Genomic DNA, 23,374 nt, shown 5'->3' on the forward strand with positions numbered 1-23,374 from the left:
TGGTGACCATCTTTGTTCGATGGCCAGTCACAAAAGCTGCTGCTATGATGATGAATGTAGTTCGCGTGATGTTTTGTGCTCCTTTGACGAGATCAGCAAGGTATTGTGGAGTGTGGCCACAAAACCGTCTTCTCTAGTGGGGCTTTTCAGAGCTCACTGTCGTCGGAGGCCACCATTTTCAGGGCTGGGCATTTACCGTTGCATTTACCCTTTGGTGGTGGGGGGGGGGCAGCCTTCACCACAATAGCGGTGCATGGATGGGAGGGTTGGTGGGACCAGTCCTGGTAACGGTGACCGCGAGGTTAAAACAGTCTTGAGAAGAAAAATTGATGGGCGGTACTACGCGAGACAATTATCCGAGGTAAGGCCCATTGAGCTATATGGCTCTTTTTCAGAAGCGACCTGGCCACAAATGATAGCACAATGAAGCGGCTTATCAGGTGGAAATGTATAGCAGACAAATTACTATATCGGCAGGTTGATTCTAAATGTGGAGGTAAAAACCGGAACCCCCGGAGAAAAATCCACGCGACCACGGGGAGAGAGACATGCAAACTCGAAATATACAAGTGTTAGGGTCGGGATCCAGTATATTCATAGCACGACCTGGGCGAATGTGCTATGTTTAAGTGTTTCGCCCAAAGTTGGTCAAATGTAAACTTATTGGTGACAGCGGACATCTTATATCAGCGACTCGCAAATTCCGAAATTGGACTACGGTACAGCGATCATCGGCTCCTATTGCGAAAACTTAGCAAAAAAAAATCGTTATGAGTCCACACCTCCGATTAACACGCTTTTGCTGCGTGCGGTGCAAAAGAAGTTCAACATACGTAGCACATTGAAGCCTTTGAGACTCTCCTGGGTAAACAATCCTAAAAGTAAATTATCTACCATTCGTCGGCCATTATGAACCATGAGCACGTGGTCTCTACAAGGGAGCAGCTGTTGCCGTCGACAGCCATCGACCAATCGACGTGCTCGGCGGTGTCCTTTCCCTACCTCGAAACATCCCCCGTGCCAGTCCCCCACGCCACACGAATCCCGACTCTCAGGGTCTGCAGCGCCCCCTAGCGCCTAAATACAAAGCATCGGATTACTGACGGTCGTGTTCTCACGGCTAAATAAATACCGGATTATCGGGACTCCCTGGAAAGTAAGACGCAGTTGCAAACTTGTGCTCGGTGTCGATTGAAGTCGACAAATCTGGTCTCACACACACACACCAGCTTACACGTTGTTAACCCGAGCCATCCATTGAATGTGTTCTGCATTACTTTTCACTTGCACCCTTACTCAAAAGCCAGAGGATTACAGTAATATCCCGGTTTAACACGTAAGCTTTCGCGACCAATATCCGTGACGTTTTTTTGGGTGAGGTCGCGTAAATATATAAACGTGTCGTTAAATTTATAGCTAGCTTCATCAGGCAACAGACAGATTTTGGGTGTTGCCTGATACTGGCGAAACGTCGTACTGATTGTAAATGTTGTGGCTTTGCTCACCAACACGCCGGTGTGCTGTTCCAGTAACGAATTGGCATTTTCTGTTCACGTGACAAACCTTACCAATGGGTTGTGTCGGGTGGTGGTGAGTTTCACGACACATTTATATATTTACGTTATCTAATCCAAAAAACCTGTATTATGGAGTAATGCGACGATTTGCGTCTCACCCTTTTTACCTCGTTTCGCAACTACGTCGTCACTCTGTTAACACCGCTACCGGATTTGCGTCGCCCCAAACCGCACACTTTGACGTCGCTGGCAGCATCGTTATCCGTCGCCTCTCAGCCTTCACCTCCACCACCTACTGCCCTGTCAATCGCTTTGATTTGCGCCGTCTCGATATTCGTCGTCGCGCCTTTCAGGAACGCATCCCCCCCTCCCCCCATGTAGACCGGGGTTTTACTGTGCTTTCTAGTTTCTTTGTCAAAGAACGACTCTCTTGACCCACGGAGTAGCAGAGACGTTGCATCTTGCTCCAAACATCCATATCTCGCCACTAAAGATGACAATCTCCACTCTTCCAACGTGGTTCAATCAAGCCACACCGGCAACGTATACCAGAAGGTGGTGGCGCGCATGCTGGTAATCCAGCACCGCGAAGGCGAGAGTTGCGGAATTGCACAAATGTTGTGAAACTTTTTTCCGAAGGATGTTGAGTCGAAGCCATACCCTTGGCTCACCAGGTGGTACAGCAAAGCACGGACTAATTTCATGTCACCTCGCGTTTCCTCCCTTGCATGCGTGGGGTTTTCCATGCGCACACCGGTTTCCTCCCACACACGTAATCACGTATTAATTGGCCGAGAACACCTTAATCTATAGAGGACTGCAGAACTGGGGGGGGGGGGGGGGGGGGGGGAGGATTTGAAGCTGGCTCACCGTGTGGCTGCTGCCTTTCCCGTTTGCCTCTGGAGTCGTCGTCCTCGCTCTACCAGAGCGACAATTATGCGGCAGCGCACTACAAGCTGAGTTTGATTTTCCACAAAGGTCATGGTCCTCCCTAAACCGCATCCGCACAAACCACGGCAGATGCAGATACCCGATGCACAGGTGGAAAATGTTAAATTCTCCAGTGTGCTACTGTGGTCATCCAGAACAGACCGTGCAACGGTGTAAACGAAGCGATGCCCGCTCCACAAACATGGAGACGTCGCGGCAATACGCTACTCCGCTGCGCCTTTACGCAGGTGCCTGGCTTGACCACCTGAATGTGAAATCGTAGTTGTTGCACTCCCCCCCTCCCCCGCATTGCACATCAGCCGTACGTACGGAAGAAGACGTTGAAATTAGTGACATTTACTTCCAGGATGGGCACAAAAACAAAAGCGCCTGCGAGGAAAAGTTCCCCCACACGCAACCTCTGCTCCCGACGATAAAAGCCCCGGGTCCAGTGACACCCGAGGGCCCACAGGAAGGGCCCTCACCGGGAGGCCCGAGGACAGTGGCAGCAGCACAGCGCGCCGCGCTTCATCTGCGCACCGATTGATACGATCGTAAATAATTAAAGCATCTTTTCAGGTTATTAAAATTAATCTGGCTTTGTGAGATAAGGCTCCAAGGGGAATGGTGGGTTTTAGGGATGGGGGGGGGGCACACTTTGACAGACTCTGTAGGGGGAAGGAGCGAGGTGCGGATGGGAGGGGGGGTCCCCCTCCGTCGCCTAACCCTCCCCCCACCGCCCTGGCCGCCCGGGACGGTGCAACCTTTCAACCTACAGAGAACGCCAATAAACGGCGTGCAGCGTGGCGGAGAGAGGCTCTCGTTAATAATGCAGCAGCAGCTCCGCTTAAGGGCCGACGCGACAGGCGACCGTGCCATCTTCTGTGCAGTCGTCCAGCCAGTTGACCCTGTTCGCTTTGCTTGCTCGCTGACACACAGACACTCATGAGCTCACTCGCTCGCTTGCTTCCTGATAAACTCACACACCTACTAGCTTTATCACCTGCCCAAAAATCTACCTATTCACTTATTTTACAACACCGACCAAATTATCCACGGACTTAGCCGCTTATCACGTGCAATGCACACTTTGTATCCACACACCATGGCCTCCACGCTATCAGTCGAGTCATTTTGTTGCGATTTTGTTTTTAAATATAATTTTATTTCTTTTAAACAAACATTTCAGACTCTCGAATGACACTCGCTTGTACAATCAAGAGGCTTTCTATCCAATGCACGGACACCTCTCAACCATGCGTTGAACGTGCAAGGGGGGAAATGCAGGGGCAAGCCGCAGTCAAGCAGAAGCGCATTTTCACTCCCACAGAGAATCCGTCATGAAAATTGCAGACAGGAGTTGGACAGGAACGGAGGTAGTGGAGGGGTGGGGGGCAGGGGAGGTGGAGTTGGGGTGGCATCGCGCAGATGCAGTCCCATGGACAGGAGCTCTGCACTACGGATCGTGGGGGGGTGTCATGGGGGTAGGGGAACGGAGCCCCCCATGGCCCCCCCCGCTAGAGCAGGCCCTTCGCCGTCTGGAAGGTAGGGTGTGCCTCGCATGCCAGGCGCCAGCGCGCCACGTGCGGGGGGCCCCCCACGGCCGCGGGCCCTCCCGATTGCGCCAGGGCGCTCCACATGACGATGTCGGCGAGCGAGAATTCGGCGCCGCCCAGCCAGGGGTGGCCAGGCCGGCCCAGCTCGGCGTTGAGGGCCTTGAGCACAGACGCCCGTTCCTTGGGGCTAGCGGGCAGCAGCTGCAGCGCCGCCACGTCCACCCAGGCGTCATCCTGCGTGCGTGCGACCGGGTCGCTCGGGGCGGCGCCTGCCAGCGCCCACAGGAAGCGAGCGACGTTGCCCTCGCCCTGCACCGGGCACGCGTGAGTGACGTTCACGCGCAGCTCGGGCCGCGGTACTGCAAAGACAAAGATCCCGCGTGTAGCCTTAACAGACTGTTGGGGCAAGTTTCGTTAGCGAGCGCCTATGAAATGCGGCACAGCACACACAGGGGGGTACAGTAGGTGGCCAACACCATGCCCGACCGCCTTTGCCTCCTCAGTGGCGATGTTTTTGCACACCGCACCAGATAGTCATTTGAGGCAACCTAGGAAAGGCCCACAACTGGTTCCGTTAATTGTCACTGTTATTGGCCGTGAGGGACTCAAAACTCATGTCGTGCTCACCACTGCACCACCACTCTCCACTTATATACAAAAATAAAGATCCCCCGTATAGCCTTAACAGACTGTAGGGGGAAGTGCTGTTAGCGAGCACCTATGAAGGCCGGAACGGTACACGAATGAGGGGGTGGGTGGCCAGCACCACGCCCGACCGCCTTTGTCTCCCCAGTGGCGATGTTTACACACCGCACCAGGTACTTATTTAAGGCTGAGTCGACCTAGGGGAGGCCCAGGACCGGTTCAGATAATCGTCACTGGTGTTAGCCGTGAGCGGGAATCGAACCCGGGTCAGGTTCATAGCGCAGCGCGCTAACCGCTACACACACGTATCCACACACAGAGCTGTACACAGACATGCGATTGCACAAACACACATGGTTACACACACATACACACGCACACACACAAAGCCAAATGATCAACAGCATCAAAGGGCGCAGCCGTAGCCGTGTCCTCAATGTGAGGAAGTGTGCGCGAGGTGTCTGCTTACCCATCCACCGGCCACACCGGATACTCGGAATTTGTAAACCCAGCTGAGGTTTCCTTGTCGTGGCTCTGACTGAGGGTTGAGGTCGGGAAAATCAATGTCTTCTCATGTTCGACACGAGGCTTAACAGCCGTGTGGGCGGCACACTCGTCATCGAGTCAGTAACCGACGAGTCGGCAGTTCGAATGCTAAGAGCAACGTTCACTTAACATCCGAGTCATTTTTCGATCCACTGCGAGATGAAGGCCACCCAACACCATGTTGATCATGTGGGGAGGGGGGGGGGGTGTGGTTTGACCATGCTTCACAAAGCTGGCCAATCAATGCAGGATGATGAAGGGGGAGTTGAGGTAGGGGCGGGGGTCCAGGATGCAGGACCAATTCAGTTTGTTGTTGTAACTTTCTGACCCTCCCCTACTGGACATCTGTGACAAAGAGCTTCATAGCTCATCAGATTCGTCCAGTCTAAATAAAATAAAGATTTTGAATTCAGATATCACTCACTACGGACATTAGCTGTGCTCAGGAATTGCAGTACACAAACCACTGTGCCATTGTTGCTCCCGCATCACAAAATGTACGTGCAGCATGGATAATACTGAAGTGGATGTTAAAGATCTTATTAAACACAGATTAAGCTGCCATTTGCCAAACTTCCCAAAGCAGAATACTCCTGAAAAAAAGAGAATCAACTCAGTGAAGCTCTCCTGGATAAATAAGCATAACACGTTATAAAGTGGTCAATCACAAGGGTGGCACGAGTCATAGAGTATCACTCCTAACTTAACGATGGCTTACTCTCATCAGATTTTTTTATCAAAATATAGTGGCATCAAAATACACTGGTAGCAACGGAGATATCGCCAGACTTTTAAAGGAAAACCCCAGAGCGCAAATCTCAAATAAATAAAGAATAACAAGAGATGCTGCTGTGTGGACACAGTAAATCACAGCCCCCTGGAAAAAGAGGCAGTTCATCTCAGCTGGTTCTCACGTGGTTAAATAAAGGACCGATGTCAACGTGGAATGAGAGCACTACTAATAGCACCAAGTCTCGCTGAGCTCCATCTCACTAAACGCCATCTCACAGAGAGGTTCCAAGCCACCCGTGTGTACGTGCGTGTGTACGTGCATGCCCCACCCCACCCCACTGAAAAATTGCGCACTCCCGTGTGTGTGCGTGTGTGTACACGCCACCAGTTTAGAGCAGTGGTGCACTGGTTGATCCACCGTGTTATGGACACGGCGACCTTCTATCTCAATTTGTGGCCACGGCTAACATCAGTGGCGAATGATATCTAAATTTATCTTGGGCCTTCCCCAGATTGAATCAGCCTTAAAAGTGAGTACCTTTGAAGTGTTAAAAAAATTAGCACTTGGGAAGCGAAGACAGTCGGGTGTGGTGCTGGCGACACCACCACGTTGTGCGCCATATGTTGGTCTTTCCAACAGTCTGTTAAAGGATTTCGCTCACGGATGTGTTTTTGAGTTGTACCGCATGTCGTTTGGCATAATGCCCAACATTTTACTCTGGCACGCGGGATAAACTTCTGCATGGCCTATCTTGATCGTTGTCCTATCCATCGGAGGTCCTAGACACCCATGTAGTTTCTGCGCTCGTGCATGCGTGCGTGCGTGTGCTGTTCCCCCACCATCTTTCCAGATGATGGTGAGCACGAGCTGGTGGTCGCTGCGGGAGTCGTTGGCGCTGGGCGGCCCCAGGCAGAGCCGCAGGGCAGGAGGCACGAGTGCGGTGGCGTTGGAGTGGACGTGCACAGCGGTCAGCACGCGGTAGCGGTGGCGCAGCAGCTGGTGCAGCACGATCACGGACAGGGGCGGCCGCGCGGGGCTGGCGACCACCACAATGTCGCGCACGACACCACCGCCCTGGAGGCACAGAACCAGGCCCATTCAGTCACGACTGTACTTCATCAACCCCAATTTTGATAAGATTTGGAGGACATATTTGTATTTAGCCAAGATAGATACTGGCCCAATTAATGATAGGTCAAATCTGATCACCCGTTCGTTATGTGTAGGTTAATGAAGTTTGACCCGAACCAGACCACTCGGTGGACTTCCAGGTATTGTAAAGTCCCTCGAAGTGTATGCAGAAAGGTGAGTCCGGTGTCATTTAAAAACTCCTGAATTAATCTTGGAATAAAAATATCCCTTGAAGGGAAATGGAAGAAAATAAAGAACAAATAAGTAAGTTACTTTGTACCTTGACCTTATAAATGCAACAATCAAATAACGCAACCTCAGATTGTCTTATAAATATCGCATATTGCAGCACATCGACGAGCCAATAATCTCTGCAAGTTTGAAAGTGTGCCCTTCAATACTTTGGGAGTTGTTGCCATTTTCTTAGCACACCTTCAGGCAAAAATGGATAATTCAGACTGATGACAAAGATATCGCCAATGATTAGTTTAGTTCTTACTGCCACTACTAGAAGTGCTGTAGTCAGTGGTGAAATTCTAGCATTGTGTCCTGCCCAAAACCATTTGTTTTCTTTAAAGTCAATATGATGTCTCCCTAACTTGCATATTTTCTCTAAGCCATGCGTTCCTCGTTCTCTGTGCAATTCCAAGCGTGCACTTCCCCATGGCTTCTCTGTGCGCTTTTCTGCTTTTATTAAAAAACACATGGAGAATATATTAACCATCTCGAATGTTCTGATGCAATAGTTATTCTAACAATCAATGGAAATGAACTACAGAACATTATTGCATATCTCAATAAAGAATATTTCATCAGGTCTTACCTGATGATAAACAATAGCAATCAAGGCTAAACGTGGCACCTCTTTCTTTGACTCTGCCCCTTCATGTCGTATTGTGTACGTCTGTTTTTTGTTTGTTTGTGGGGGTCAATGTCGCTATATGAGTCTATTACTTCTTTTCCACTGGTACAACCGAGCCACACCGGGGCCATGTCGAGTAAACCCAGCATGGCTCAGGAGGTGTCAAGTTGTATCCACTGAAGAACCCGAGCCCATGCTGCTGAAGCAACGTATGACGAAAATGACAACCTGCCTTTGGCTCTGGTTGACCCTGAACCAGATTCATAAGTCTTGTGAGGATAGCGTATCACAGTTTGGCTCTGGCTCGGCACAGAAAATAGCCGGTGTAAAGACACCCATGCCATGAGTGCAGAGCCCTCATGGCATGGGTGCAATTGTGTGGCTTGGGTATGCTAGTGGAAAAGGGGCATATGTTTGTCCTTAAGTACCCATCTCTTTCACAATTTCTGAGTTTGGCCTCGTGTGCCTGCGTCTGTACGTGACCCTGTCAGCCTGTGTAAGATTGCTGCCTTGGTATCTTAACCCATGCATTATCCCCGTCTCAGAATCGCCAGCCTCCTCTAAAGACGACCGCTTGTGTTGCGATCGAAACGTCGTAGTTTTTTTATTTTCTTTGAACCTATCTACGTGACTTTACCGAAAGACCCAAAGAATATAAAAAAAGCTGTCAAAGTTGTCACGCTGATGGTTCCGCACCGACGTACCATGCCAAAGATAGCGTCGAGCTGCCCATCGTGTTGGTGGTGGTGAGCAGGGCACGAGTGAAGCTGCGGCGAGGAGCTGGCACCGGCTGCAGGAGCTGAGCTCTGGGGCCCGCTGGGCACTAGCACGGCTCGCACCAGATCATCCACCTCGTTACGCAACTTGTGTAGCCGGCGCAGCATCGCCTCCTGCCGCTGCTCCAGCTCCAGCAGGGTGGCATCCTCCCCCTGCACCGCACATTCCAGCAAAGTTGATTTCTGTTCTGAAAAACTGTGGCATGATGAAGTGCTTGTCTTGTCTACCCCTAGAACTGGTTAGTGATGGGGGGGCCTGGCTTGCCTGAGACTCATTGGGCTCAGGTGGTTTCATCCACCCAGACGTGGATTTGTTGGCCCAGGGTTGTGCTGCGTTATTGCCAGGAACGGATGAAGCTTTATTAGGGTTCAGTATTTTGAGAGCCCCTCTTTGTATATTAAATTACTACCCTTTGCTGTTTTACCACTACCCATGTCTGATAACACACGATTGTTATTTATCTTGGTTATTTCAGTTCTGATTTTTAAATGTAATATACGATTTGTAAAGCTGATTAACAGTTCCAAATAAGAACGGCATTTCAATTTCGACACAACTCGCGGTATCAACGTACTGTACGCATAATGATGCGGCAGGGTGGTGCAATAGTAGCACTTGTTCCTTGTGCCTCACGGCCAGAAGTTCCTGGGTTCGATTCCCGACTCGGGCGTCTTTGTGGCGTGTGTATATTCTCTTCCTGTTCTGCGTGAGTGTCCACCGGATTCTCCATTGTCGTCCCATAGCTAAGAGCATAAACCATCACGCAAAGTCCAGTCATCCTCGCAGTGGATTTTGGCGAACCACCGAACAAAGACGACCGCATTGACGCTTTCAGATGCGTTTCTGTCGCCATCTGGAACGCTCTTCCATTCCGATACAGTATTTGGAAACCACGGGAGCAATGCACTTTTAAATCTAGATTGAAAGCTCATTTCTTTAGAACTACTTTTTGTGTTTAATTTGTTGTCCTTCCCCGCAACCTCCGATTGGCACGGATGGTTACGTAGGGTGCGAAAAAAGTTCAACATACTGTACAAAAATACACACATGTAACGTAATTGGCATTCATGGTGTGGGCTGAAATTAGGCACAATAACCCAGGAACCAGTTTCACGCTGAGTCATAACTAATCATCTTACCATTCGAGTCCCCATCACATACCTGTCAACCCCTTGTCAGTGCTCACCTTATTAGGATACCAACTGAGACCTTATTGGTCACCCCCGTGCCCTTATTAATCTCAACGAGCATCCTACAAAGTGCCATCACAAGGGAAATACACAAAATACAAATGTTTTGTTGTTGCCCGAATTGAAACGGCTGTACGCCGTATGGGACCTCAAAACTCAATTTCCCTGGGATCAAACCGACCGTGTGTGTTCACAGGCTATGCCATCACCAAGAACCATGACGAGAGCCATGAACAAAACCACTTCAAGTCCCACATTGAGCCCCCATCGCCCAGCCGCGTGGCGTCTCTTCGCGAGTGTCACCCCAAGACAATCACTTTCCAGGTGCCTCTGACCACGCGAATCTAAGAATGAACGCAAAGCCCCCGAATATAAAACCATAGAGTGCAACACAGCCAGAAACGAATTTACAACGATAGGACGTGCAGTGGGACTCCCAAGTGTTGGAAATCACGTTAATTTTATTCAGTATTTTAAGCGACACCGGCATGTGCCGGTTTACCATGGCCTAGAAGGAAGAGGCCGTGTTGCACCGTGGCGCTGAACGCTATTTTATTAAACTTTCTCATTGTACCACAACAACAAAACAAAACTCGCCACGACAACGGCAGCCAGCGGACACCTCCCCGCGACTTAAGCCCAGGAGACATTTAAACCGTGTTCGCATTAAATGCCCCCCCTCAACCCCGAGCGGCGCAAGGCCCAAGCCTACACGATTTTCCTAACAGCCCTGCCGGGCACCACCGCACCTGCGAGGCAGCGGCGGCGGAGGCGTCGACCCCGGGCGCGGCGTGGACGCCCGGGAGTCGGTACATGCAGCCGGGCAGATCGTCCAGCGGCGCGGAGCTATAGAACGGCTTCACCTTGTACATATTAATTGTATGTAACTCGACGATAACTCTTCCCGCAACACCCCTCCCTAACTCGAGTGTGTAAACCACCGCGCTTTGCGATCTGCGTAGAGGCGGCAGCGGGTGGCGTGAGACTGGCGGGGAAGAGGAGGAGGAAGTGGCCGGAAGTGGTCGATCAGCACGTGTCAGCGACTTCCGGTGGCCTCAAATTTCATTTATTTGGTAGAGCCCTGTGAGCCATGTGGCTATTAAGTTCAATCTGGCTGTGACGGTCCCACCTGATGCCTCCAAAACGTCGTTATTTTTATTTTACTTTCATTAAATTTAACTTCATATTTTACCTACGTGACTTTACCGAAATAACTAATGAATCCTTGCAGTCACGAAAGCTTCAAATCTAGAATCTTAAGTTCAAGTTCATTTATTAGGTATAGCCCTGTAAGCCATTCGGCTCTTGAATCGGGTGCATCCGCAACAAACAAAAAATACAAAAACATGAACAGTACATGTTGTTTGTCGTTTATTGTGAAAATTCCGTCACAGTGCTTTCATGGCTTTATTTTGGTCATTTAGAAAAGTTTTTTTGGTTTGGCCATGTTTGTTGTAGTACGGAGGAAGACTGATGGCCTTAATCTAAGTTGTCTTGTGGTTGTTATGTTTGACTTGAATCCCACTGGGATTTTTGCACACAGCGTTGGTGTACGGTGTTTTTTCTGCAATATTTAGCTGTCTTTTCTTGGATTTTCTGTTTGCACTTAGTTACATATTCACTTTAAGATGTTTCTTGTTCATGTTTTTGTTTGTTGCGGTTGCACCCGATTCAAGAGCCGAATGGCTCACAGGGCTATACCTAATAAATTAACTTGAACTTGAAGTCGGGTGCGGGTGCAACCGCAACAAACTAAATATGAACGGAGAACATCTTAAAGCAACGACGCGCAACAAAAACATCCTGGATAAACCAGCAAATCTTCCCAAAAAAACACTGTGCAAAAATCCCAGTGTGATGCAAGTCAAACAATAACAATCATAATACAATTTAGAGTACCCATGTTTTCGAAATCACCAAAATAACGCTATAAAAACAATGTAACAACAGTAATCATAGGAACTGCTTTAAATTTGGCTGTAAGCAGCGTGCGGGGAGGGGTCGAGGGTGGTGGCTGTTCTGCTGTCGAGGGACTCTGGTGACGAACGAGTTGGGTCCCAGAGGGTTGTTCCAAAGTCGATTTGTTCGCGAGTCTAACGTTTAGTCCCCGTCGATTCCAAACGTGTTGCACGGCGTGTACACGAAACACAGGGAATGGCTTTAAAAAAATTGTATAATCTCCTGTAGATGCCACCGATTCTTCATGTTCTGCAGATGCCACTGGTTCTTCGTGTTCTGCAGATGTAGATGCCACTGGTTGTTTTTAAATCCTTTATATTAAGTTCACTTGCTTGCTTGCACGCTTACGACCGTGCAAATCTTTCGGTCGTTTTTTAACCCACTTCCCGTGATCCAATCGAGCTGACATTTGGCACACAGACTCGTTGTGCGTGACAATTTATTTTAGTGAAAAAAATTCCCACTTTTTTTTCATATTTAATTTAAAATACCAATGTGATTTAAATGAAACTCTTACTCAAGAAAAACAGAAATGAATAATAAAACAGATGCCACGCATATAAAGGATTTATAGTGAAAATTTTTGTTTTTACGGGTTAATTTCTTTGCAGATGTAGATGCCACTGGTTAATTTGCTACATATGTAATTGCCACTGGTTCATGTTCTGCAGATGCCACTGGTTCTTTATTTACTACGTATATAGTTGCCACTGGTTCTTCACGTTCTACAGATGCTGGCTCATGTTCTGCAGATGGCATCTGCATGACATGCAGGGATCTATTCGTATTTCTGCACGTTTCTAAGTCGACTATATTCATGAGTAGTCCCTGTACTGTACACACTGCCTCGTCTTCGCTTCTCGCCGCACTGACCAGCGTGAAGAGACCCTCCACCAGATTAGTTAAAATTGCATCTACAAATCCTTGACCCCAGAATTTTTCTAATTTTATTTGCAAAACACTTAAAATGATTTTTGAAAATTTCTTTACAAATATTTGTACATTCTTATAAAGTGTGCAATACATTTTAAAGTAAAAAAAAACCCCAAGAGGCTCAGCGGGATCTATAAGTTATTTAAATGAAATCTTGAATTGTAACGCGAGATGAGTACAACATTGAGCTCTTTTAGGCTTCCTAGATCTGAAGATTTGAGCGTAGACAGAATATAGACAATGTGAAAAAATCCCTCAAAGACGTAATGGCTCGTCTCGCTGTGCTTAACAAAAAGATCAGACCACAAACACGTCGCACAACACCACACGGACCACTCGTGTGCTCATTGGCCTTTATTGAAAACGATACAAACATGAGTGCTACGCCATAATTTGGTAACACTACAAATACAGAGCTCTGAAAAGGTTAAGACTATACAAATAAATGGGAATGTGTCAAACACCTTCACAAGGACTTTTTTTGTTTTAAACCAAAAACATGCTACTTACCATGGGATGATTGCCCCGATAATGCAGAACCTAACTCCATTTCCTAGTCCCCCCCCCCACCCCGAGTCCATGTTGCTCGAGTACCAATTCAAAGTCCAATTGTCATACGAGTGTTGTCAAAATAAGAGGGACACGGGGAATGGAGTTGGACAATCACTTTTACACAATTTTTTCTAAATCAAGGAACAAAAGTATATGTAAGTAAATGTCCTTAAATGTTTGATCTACTTTCGAAGTGTTAATACACAAGTGAACAGAAATGAAGAGTGAAATCAATTTTTAACTCCTGGGGGAGGAGGGGGTGGGGGAGGAGGGGGCACAACACCATTCGCAGGCAAACAGAAGTTAGCCTGGTTTAAGTCAGGAATAAAGTTGAGGCTCATGAGCGGCATGGGTGACTGGTACTGGCTGTACTGCTGCGCAAGGAGGGTTGAGATTTGGGGCGTGCTCGCTGTAAGAAACTGCTGCTGCTGCTGCGCTGACTGCTGCGAGCTTTGGTCCCCACCCACCTGGGCCAACTTACCGTCCCTGGCAGCAGAGAAAGAAGGGATCAGTCCCAGGAGACCTGGCTGGCCTATTAGGGATAGACCACCTTGTGGTGCTAACCCAAGCAGGCTTTTTTGCAGCATCTGGCTCTGGCTGTTGTTACTGTCAGCATCTCGGTTCGAGCCAGAGTCTCTGTTCCCTCCCGATAACCCGTACCCACGATCCCGACTGCTCCCGCTATCGCGGTCCCGACCACCACGGTCTCGGTCGCGATCTCGGCCGGAGCCAAAGCGACTACCGAAGCGGTCACGTCGATCGTCATCGCTGTCATCGCGGTAACTGCCGCCACCTCCACCACCACCACGGTACCGGGAGCGACCTGTATATAGACAAAAAGGGGGGGGGGACATGGTCAATACAGCATGCGTTCACACATCCCTGCACAAACCACCACCACCCTTACTGTACCAATGTGTGAAAAATGAACTCAAACCCAAGACAAAATAATCTAATTTCCAGTGTACACCAGCCACAGCAAGACAAGTATTAAAATCTTTAGCAAAGTGAAAATGTTATCTGTGCAATACCTTTGCCTCCACGGGCCCCACCAGCCAGCTCTAGCAGCTTGGGGTTGATGGCCTGGTTGGCCTCTCGTAGGACGTTCACCAGGTCGTTGGCCTGGCGGAGGTTGGATGGAGTAAAGAAGGTGTAGGCAGTGCCCTTGTTGGTGCTGCGAGCTGTGCGGCCTATGCGGTGTACATAGTCCTCCGACGAGTTTGGGTAGTCGTAATTGATGACAAATTTGATGTCTTCCACGTCTGAAGGGTGACGCAGCAAGGCGCCATTTACACACCGCAAGACAGCCACACACACAAAGTCAAACTCGGTCGTGCAAGGATTAGTCACTTACCTTTGCCCGGAGTTGTTCAGTGGGAAGAGAGCACACATTCCACTGCATATGCCAGTGCGTGCGTATTTGTGAGTGCGTGCGTATCAAGACGATTCCGCCATCGTGCCCCGCCACGGGCATGACGGACAGGCACCCGCTTTTCGGATGTCCAATCCACGAGGGGGCGCCAGTCGCACTCAGCGCGGCCGAGTGCTGACAAGTGTCCAGCGTTCGTTGGCAACCCCCAGTGGCCAGGCAGCCGATTTCACCAGCCACTCTGATAGCCGGATGGTCGCATTGGCCAGCTGATCGCACCAGTCACTGCTGTTGCCAGCTGGTCACAATAGCCAGCCGATGCCTTGAGCCAAGCCGGTCGCACCAGCCACTGGTCAGTCACCAAGGGTTGCTTAACGCCAAGGGCTCAGACAGTGCCTCTGTACTGTGGGACATGGCTACTTGCCAATTGCACTCTGACCCAACAAATTCTGGGTGCTGCTGAAAATGCAGTTGAGTAAATTAAAGGGTTTTGATTGCTATCAAGTGCACTGCCTGAAATCACATGGAATGCAACATCCCAATTTGGCGGTGGCAGGTCCTGACATGACTTGCACGGCAAGGGAGGAACCAGGCGCTCCACAGCCAGGCTAAAGCCACCCGCTCAACTTAAAATACCTCAGGGCTCTGGGCTGTCGGGGCCAGTGTGGTCATCGCCGTCATTTCAAATGGGACGCTGGGAATGCTGCCCCACTCCCGGACGCTTGTCCAGGTAGGAGGCTGCAGCTGCTCTCTCGCGTTTTCAACAATTACTACCCATATTATCAATGTCTTCGGTTGCATTTTTGCCTAAGTCGGCCCACAATTCCAGCAGGCAGAAGCATGTTCATCTGCCGTAGGCGTTCCACCTGTTGTGTGCGTGCTGTTGGACACGCTGCTTTATGAAGCACGCCCTTGGCTTTGCAGCCAACTTCAGCGTCACTGGCCGGCAGATTGGGCTGCGGCAGGACAGCGGGCAGGCCTTAGAGAGAACAGCCCGCGTTAAGGCAGTTTAGCATTTTCCCAAGTGGCGGCAGTGCAGGCGATGAGCACTGGCGCCCACAGTGGCGCCCACAGAGGCCCTCGGTTTAAGCCGAGGCAGACTACGCGAGTAGGCTGCTAGGCGGTGGACGGGTGGCTGGCGCCTAGAGGCCTCTCCGGCTCGCTCGTGTCCCCTGGCCGTCATGCCAAGGCCCTGCCGCGCGCAAGGCCAAACTCCTGCACCTTATCGTCGCAGGGAACACTAACACAGAGCACAATTATACACAGGCGTTCATCACACATTGCACGTTCGGCCAAGCCTCCCCAAATTCCTCACAATGCTAAAAAAAGTAGATGTGCTTAAAAATTAGAGTCAACATTTGCAAATATTTACAGACCTAGTCCTCTGGAAGCAACATCAGTCGCAATGAGGATGGGGGCCTTGCCAGTGCGAAATTCTGCAAGAAAACAAATGGAGTTCATGCATAAATACATGAACACATATGCACAGAGGGAGTTGCAACAAATAAAAGTCAATGCCAACTGTAATGATAAATGATTGCAAACATTGTAAAATTACGAATGGGAATTATCTGATATCCTTTGAGACAAATAAACAATTTGTGACTGATTGCAGCATTTACCACTCAGAACCCAATCTCGCTCCGGCTGACTTTTGTCTCCATGAATGCACATTGCCGGCCATCTGCACACAAAGTCCATCAATTAAAAAAATTGAGAGACATCAATAACAAAGGCTATACCGTTAAGGCCAACACAGGCTGATGACCATAACCCACACCCCACCCCGTGCAAATAATATACTGTGACACCATTAAGAGGTATGTGCAACTGCGCTTGGGTGCGAGTGTGCTTGCGTTCTGACGTGAGAAGAGTGCAGGCTCACCCGTCGCGCCTCATCCTCCGTGTCAGGTCATCCACACGCCGTTTAGTCTCCACAAAGATGATCGTCTTGTTTTCCTTCTCTGCCATGATCTCCTCCATCAGGCGGATCAGCCTAACGACACGTACATACATTCTTCATCAACCCCAAGGACATTGCATCCAGCGGTGAAACCTCCACAGCGGGTAGGTCATTGCCTCCATGAGAATTTACAATTAAAATTATCCTGTCGACGATATGCTGTTACATTGAAGTCAATGAAAGCTATAGTGTATAAATTATGAATTAAATACCAAATTTTGACGATATATTAAATCTCAGGGGGTAATAATTGTTAGACGCCTTCTAGTTATTTCCTTAATAGTGCTGACAAGTGTCAGCAATATTAAATAGGTAGATAAGGCATGGCCCGAGCAGTGTGCACAACTGCAGAAGTGAGCCTTGTCGGCCATGCACATCAACTCACTTGCTGTCTTTCTCGCTGTCCATGCACACGTCGACAATCTGCAGGATGTTGTGGTTGGCCGATAGCTCAATGGAGCCCACGTTGATCTGGATGTAGCTCTTCAGGAAGTCCTCTGCAAGTTGTCGTACCTCCCGGGGCCACGTGGCGCTCCACATGAGTGTCTGCCGGTCCGGCTGCACGTACGATGCAAGCACCGAGCACAGCATCAGTAATCTGTGAGCCTTCGACTTTTGGTTAAGCCTACACTTCACAGCTCATGATGAGCTAATATCCAACAAACCCAATTCATTTGTTCAAATGGTCTTATATCATATCATAATACCCGGATCTGGTCGACGATGGTGCGGATCTGTGGCTCGAAGCCCATGTCCAACATGCGATCGGCCTCATCCAGCACCAGGTAGGTGCAGCGCCGTAGGTTCGTCTTGCCCGACTCCAGGAAGTCAATGAGGCGCCCCGGGGTGGCGATGCAGATCTCAACTCCTAGAAGAGACAGAGCACATCGCGATTCTACCTTCGGCACAATGTCCACGGCAATGCAATTGGCACCGTTGGACCAGAAAAGACACTCGTACCAACAATTGTGTAAAAGGTTTAGTACGACTGAGAGAAGGGATTTCGTAGCATTTTTAAAAGAGTATGTTAGCATTATGTATCTTTAGGAATGGAATAAAAAATACAGTTTGTCACATCTGACCACAAGATCATTTGGACAATTTAATAACGAGCAATCTTGACCGCAATCCAGTAAGATCAATGAATTGAGAAAATGTGTAGGGCAATATAAATCTGAAATATAAACGTTGATTCTTCAGAGTACGATGAACGCATGGCAGGGGAGCGCACCTCTCTCAAGGTCGCGCAGCTGTGGGCCCTTTGGGGCTCCGCCGTACACGCACGTGGACTTGATGCGTGACAATCGGCCGTAGTCCTGCGCGACCTGCTGCACCTGCTGTGCCAGCTCACGCGTTGGTGCCAGCACCAGCACCTGCAAACGAGCACCATTAGCCATACCTGCTCCATTTCAGCATCACTTTCACCGATATCATGGGTGTTTTAAATCACTCACAGCAATCTCTAATATTAAACAGGTAAATATTTCACATTTCTTAACTTCAATCACTCAATGTTTACAATTTTAATTTGATCAGTTATATAACAATATAAAGTAACAACACATTATCTAACATTGTGTCCACTTAACACAAGACATCAACAGAGCTTGTAAAACATGCAGATCATGCTCATCTCAAACAATCACCTCAGACAGTACTCACCACTGGGCCATCGCCACGCTCCAGGAAGGGCTGGTGGTTAATGTGCACGATGGCTGGAAGCAAATACTGTAAATAAACAGAGCAACAACGATGTATTTTAAGATTTCTGTGGCACGAAGCACAAGAGGCACAACTCTGCGAGGGCCCAACTGAGTCATACGTCACTGGCGAAGTGGTGAAAAGGGCAGTGGCACTCACAGCCAGGGTCTTTCCTGAGCCCGTCATGGCGATGCCAACCATGTCCTGCCCGCTCAACGCCAAGGGCCATCCCTGTGCCTGGATCGGGGTGGGCTCCTTAAAGTTCAGCTGCTTTATGACGTCCATCACGTAGGCTGAAAAGGTAACATAATACAGACTCAACACCAGCTACTTGCCAACGATGCAACTCAAAACTCTCAGAAAGATTATATCCAATACAAGTAGAGAAAGCTACTGCATGCTGCGCAAGGTTTTGCATGGAAAAAGTTGCGAATATGATAACATAAGCGACATTCCTTTAATAAGTTGTGTACGCTATTGATTGGTTCTACTCACAAGGGAAGCTGGCCTCCTCGAAATTGAAAACCGGTTTGGGACAGCTCTGCCCTTTGACTGTGATCTCCTTCTTCCGCCTGTATTCATCCACCTCATGCTGCAAACACAACAAAAGCCGTGATGTTGGGTTCTCACACAAGATACACACCACATACTGAGAGGCAAGAGCAGTAAACACCCAAAGTGACGACGACACAACAGTTCAGTTTTATTCGCCAGTTTCCCAGATATTTTACAAGATCCGTGGTGCACGAGCACAGCAACAAAAACACCAATATTCCATATAACTCGAGGGTCCTTAAGATAGAATAAGTAAGCAAAAGGTGGCTGGGATAAACATAACATTTTGAACTAGGGCGTCAAGGGCCAGTTGCATAAAATAGCTTAAGTGTTTTTTTGCTCATGCCTTTGAAAGCAACAAAATAAACGATAGGAGCTGGTTGACTAGTCTAAGAATTGTGCTAAGGGCTGCTTGGCTCGTTTTTAAGGTTGACCACTGTCCACTCCCTCATTTTTTCCAGGTATGGCCCCCTCCTTTTTACCTTTCATCCGCTTTCCACTTCCCGTGGCACAGCACCTGCGTACCTGGCTCCGGCGTACCACGTTGGGACTCTCCACGTAGAAGTTCTTCTCAAAGCGTGGGAGTTTGCTCATATCCCACTTGACCTTGCGCAGCTTTTCGCCAGGCTGCCCGAATTTCCTCATGCCGCCGCCGCCACCACCACCGCGGTCACCCCCACCGAACCCGCGGCTGCTGCCGAAGCGCGGGCTGGAATCACGACCCCACCTAATTCAGGAGTGGAGGGATGTGTTTTATTGGCTGCAGTGTGGTGGTGTGGTTAAATCGCTTCACTTATAATTTGTGGATTACAATTCAAATTTCAGTACGGGTTTGCTCAGCTGGTTTGATCTTTTTGTGGCAATTAAATGCTGGCCCCTGCCAAAAGAATATGAAATTGCCACGATATTTCACCTCATTTATAGTTTTACGACAGCGACACTAACTTCAATCTGAAATACAGACTAACAGTTAACAAATATCAATGGTTTTGCTTCTTTTAAATGTCAGTTTAAGCAACACAGTGCGCCTAGTGCCATACATCATTCACTAATAAATAACATTTACACAATTTACACAGTTAAACCATCTGTATAACTCGACACTCATTTGGGACATTGGTTCATGCCTTTGCTCACGTGAACCAGGATGAGTGCATCCCACACCCAAGTGCGCCTGGCTCCCTGCCAGGATTCATGACCAAATGATCCTCATGGCGTGCCCCGGGGTACCAAATAACACAAAATGCCCGAGGCAATTAAATATTTAATTTCTGGGACACTATTTTTTCCAGGGGTGTATTTAGCTCCACAACTGGGGTACCAATCAATCCAAAATCAGTGTTACTCAGCCATGTCGAAACGCCAAGCAGCATAAAAAATCCGTTGTTAAAAAATTCAACTTTGAATAGTGCATCGTGTACAGCTCGTCGAGATGAGTTGATTGGCGCATCGCCGGCCATCAAGAGACTAAAAATTACTGCATCACGGACATTACGCGAGAGCCGGGGAACTATTGAACCTTATGGCGGTACCCTGGGGTATCAATGTGCTTCTACGTTTTCACGTCTAAATAACGTTGCCGGACCAAGGCAGGGCAGGACCAGCCTTGAAAGAGCCGAGGACCGACAGCTCCATGTATGGGAGGTCACGTGGCCTGGGCTACGGCTGAGCGGGCCGCACCCCGTGGTGACCTTCACCCCACCCCCCCTGCCAGCGACTTGTTGAGGGGGGTTTGGACAACGTAAAAACACACGGGGCTAGCCTCATTAGTATACCTACAGAACACGTAAGCCGTGTATAGTAGCCAACAGAATACAGCATCTGACTGCCCATAAACATCTACAGCTGAGGCATAATCAATCCGCATATTTCAGTTGCTATATCACCGTATTCTCAGGATTTCAAAACGCACCCACCAACCCCCCCTTGCCGATGTTTTTTAATGCAAGTGTTGCTGACGAGCCTCTCGATTTCTTTTGGGTTTATTTTAAGGCACGAGTTTACGTTGCGCAGTTACTTTCCAGAACGTCTCTAAAATCCGGAGAATACGGCAATAACTGGAATAGACAATGACATAAAGTAAAAACATCAACGGTTAAAGCAAAGTGCCAGTGTTCCCCAACCTCGCATTACGTGAATTGTCCCCCCAGTGGTGACTTACGGTGGTGGATTTCGTCGATAATGATCGTTACGGTGTGGTTACGAGATCGATGACAGTGGTTGTATTCTGATCGCCGTTGTTGTCCAAGAGAAATGTCGCGGAGGTGATTCTCGGCTAAACACCAAGAATGTCGGCAGTGTGTTTATTTGTATAAAAGCAATGAGAATTATTGCTTTTTATGGTTTTCGGTTCAATTGCAAATATTTTGGCGTGGTTCTGCTTGTTACAGAAGTTTACTTCATTTCGTAGTTTTTAATTATACGCAAATTATTAATGTATCCACCCAGCCATGGCGAATATAACACCGTTTGAGACGAGGCTCAAAAGAAAGCTGTCTGGTGTGGACCAATCGGTTTCAAAGACAATATATTATCAGAGTATGTTTTTTGTTTGCATTCTGACCACAAGTATTGTGGTTAATGCAGACATGATTCCTTGTAAAAGTAAATTTTATTATTATTACTATTATTTATATTATTTTTATTTATTTATGACTTTACCGAAAAAATTATGAATCCTTGCAGTCACGAAAGCTTCACATCTATAATCATTGTAAAAGGTTTCAGTTCGGTGTTTTAACGTCTTAACACAGCTGTTTTGTTGCCAGAAACAGGGGGAAAACCTATTATCAAATAATAAACTTGCTTGAGGATCCTACATCGAGACACCAAATTAGTTTAGTTTTAAATGCAACATTTCACTCGATTGCTCAATGCGTCACTGCGTCGTGGATTGCAACATTTGTTATTGTGGTCATTATTGGCGCTGCGTCACGAAATGTACAATACTATTTTTTATATAGTATCTCTTTTGAAGTTAATAGCAATTTGTGAATGTTGTATCGTCATGTCCGTTTATATATTTATACATTTTAACGTCTTGTCGTAGTCACGAGTTATATTTTAAGTTTGTTGAAGATGCGTCACGTCCATACTGTAACAAGTTACTTTTGTTTCGCCGTGAAACTTTTACATTATCGCCGAGGTTCTTTAATTCTCCAACCACTTAACTCCCTCGCCGCGTACCGATCAATAAGCTGTATTAGTAACAACACGTGCCATTTGGGCCTTAACGTAGCACAAGTTATCATTGGTAGGCCCGCGGCGTTATTGACCACGCAGCGTCGCCAAATGTTTACTTTTATAATTGCTCTCTCGTAACGCTAACCCCATATTATAGTTATTACAACTGTTAGCATGTTTGGTGTATAACAGACGTTAGTATTGTTGCAATGTGTCTGTGTATTATCACTGCCCTCGTCACGTATTTAACGATTAATGTCAGCACCTTCACCCGTTACATCCCCCCCCCCCTTGTGCGATGTCCTCACGCAATTAAGACGTTACTTTTTTTAAACAAATAACCCGTTATTTTGCGTAGCTTTATTACGTATCATAACCACTTCTGTGTGTTGTTATTAGTATCGATGTTGTTGTTTTATCTCCCGCGTCCCCAACCCCCCCCCTCGCGTTGTTGTTCTCTAACGAACCTGTCGCGGCCGCGATCTCTATCGCCGCGATCCCTATCGCTGTACCCCGGCATGTCGAAGAGACGTTGGCGACAACGACGTGGTAGAAAACGACGGTAGACGAGGTGGAAGGAGGCGAAGAAGTCGTCGCGCTGGAGGAGGAAGAAGAGACGACGCCACTCGCAAGCTTCAAAATGGCGCCTGCCTTCGCTCTGACGTCACCGACCTTCTTAAAATGGAGTCCGGTGGCGTCGACATAAAAAAATGAGGTGACATGACGTCATCGCGCGTGGATGACGTCACCGACGGCGCCAGTGTAAATCGGGGGGAGGCGGGGGGGTGTCACGTGACGTTGTTTCGAGAACATGACGAGCGCGGAGAGTGCTTTTCAACGTGGCCGTCCTTGTAAAGGGCAATTTTTCCCAAATAATCTATTACATGTCCTATCATGCTATCAATGCTGTTGACGATTGTGTATAGGAAGTGTAATTGAAGCAATGCAAATCCCCGCCACGCCACCATCCACGACCATCTCCCCATTTACCATCCATGATCAATCCACTGCTGAATGAATACCTCCCATCCTTGGCACGTTTTCCCACAACCAAATCAGGAGAATATTGGCTCCTCCAGCCCCAGTCTATTAAGACTGAGCAGTACCGCATACTGTATAGGTCTATAATGCCATCAGATCTCGGTACTAATGAATTCCTGTCACCCAGATGGTCAAAACATTCGGGTTGCCAGTAGATCAAGGCTGACAATGGTTAAGCTCCCACAAACTTAGGTGATACGCTGCATCAAGAGACCATTGTACGGATACCAG

General features: G+C 48.3%; 2 protein-coding genes across 3 annotated transcripts; both read right to left on the reverse strand.

The window, feature by feature from the left end:
• Positions 1-3,614: 3,614 nt before the first annotated feature.
• On the reverse strand, positions 3,615-10,890 carry AIMP2 (aminoacyl tRNA synthetase complex interacting multifunctional protein 2). The gene is made up of 4 exons (XM_061560869.1): positions 10,637-10,890; positions 8,625-8,849; positions 6,767-7,001; positions 3,615-4,362 (listed from the first exon to the last, which is right to left on the reverse strand). Exons 1-4 carry the CDS (start codon positions 10,757-10,759, stop codon positions 3,965-3,967), a joined length of 981 nt encoding a protein of 326 aa, XP_061416853.1. The 5' UTR covers positions 10,760-10,890; the 3' UTR covers positions 3,615-3,964.
• A 2,228-nt stretch (positions 10,891-13,118) lies between these two features.
• LOC133347995 (probable ATP-dependent RNA helicase DDX17) lies at positions 13,119-22,788 on the reverse strand. 2 transcript variants are annotated; one of them, XM_061560784.1, is made up of 13 exons: positions 22,615-22,788; positions 19,445-19,646; positions 18,860-18,956; positions 18,524-18,657; positions 18,326-18,391; positions 17,895-18,036; positions 17,371-17,531; positions 17,049-17,221; positions 16,586-16,696; positions 16,323-16,384; positions 16,077-16,136; positions 14,363-14,593; positions 13,119-14,154 (listed from the first exon to the last, which is right to left on the reverse strand). In XM_061560784.1, the coding sequence occupies exons 1-13, from the start codon at positions 22,620-22,622 to the stop codon at positions 13,562-13,564; spliced, it is 2,040 nt and encodes a 679-aa protein (XP_061416768.1). In that variant the 5' UTR covers positions 22,623-22,788; the 3' UTR covers positions 13,119-13,561. The 2 variants fall into 2 exon arrangements, with proteins under 2 accessions (XP_061416768.1, XP_061416767.1); XM_061560783.1 differs by having other exon boundaries at positions 22,570-22,767.
• Between the last annotated feature and the right edge of the window lie 586 nt (positions 22,789-23,374).

The sequence above is a fragment of the Lethenteron reissneri genome, chromosome 26 (genome assembly GCF_015708825.2).
Source record: "Lethenteron reissneri isolate LAM-NWPU_2019-01 chromosome 26, ASM1570882v1, whole genome shotgun sequence".
NCBI classification, from domain to species: domain Eukaryota; kingdom Metazoa; phylum Chordata; class Hyperoartia; order Petromyzontiformes; family Petromyzontidae; genus Lethenteron; species Lethenteron reissneri.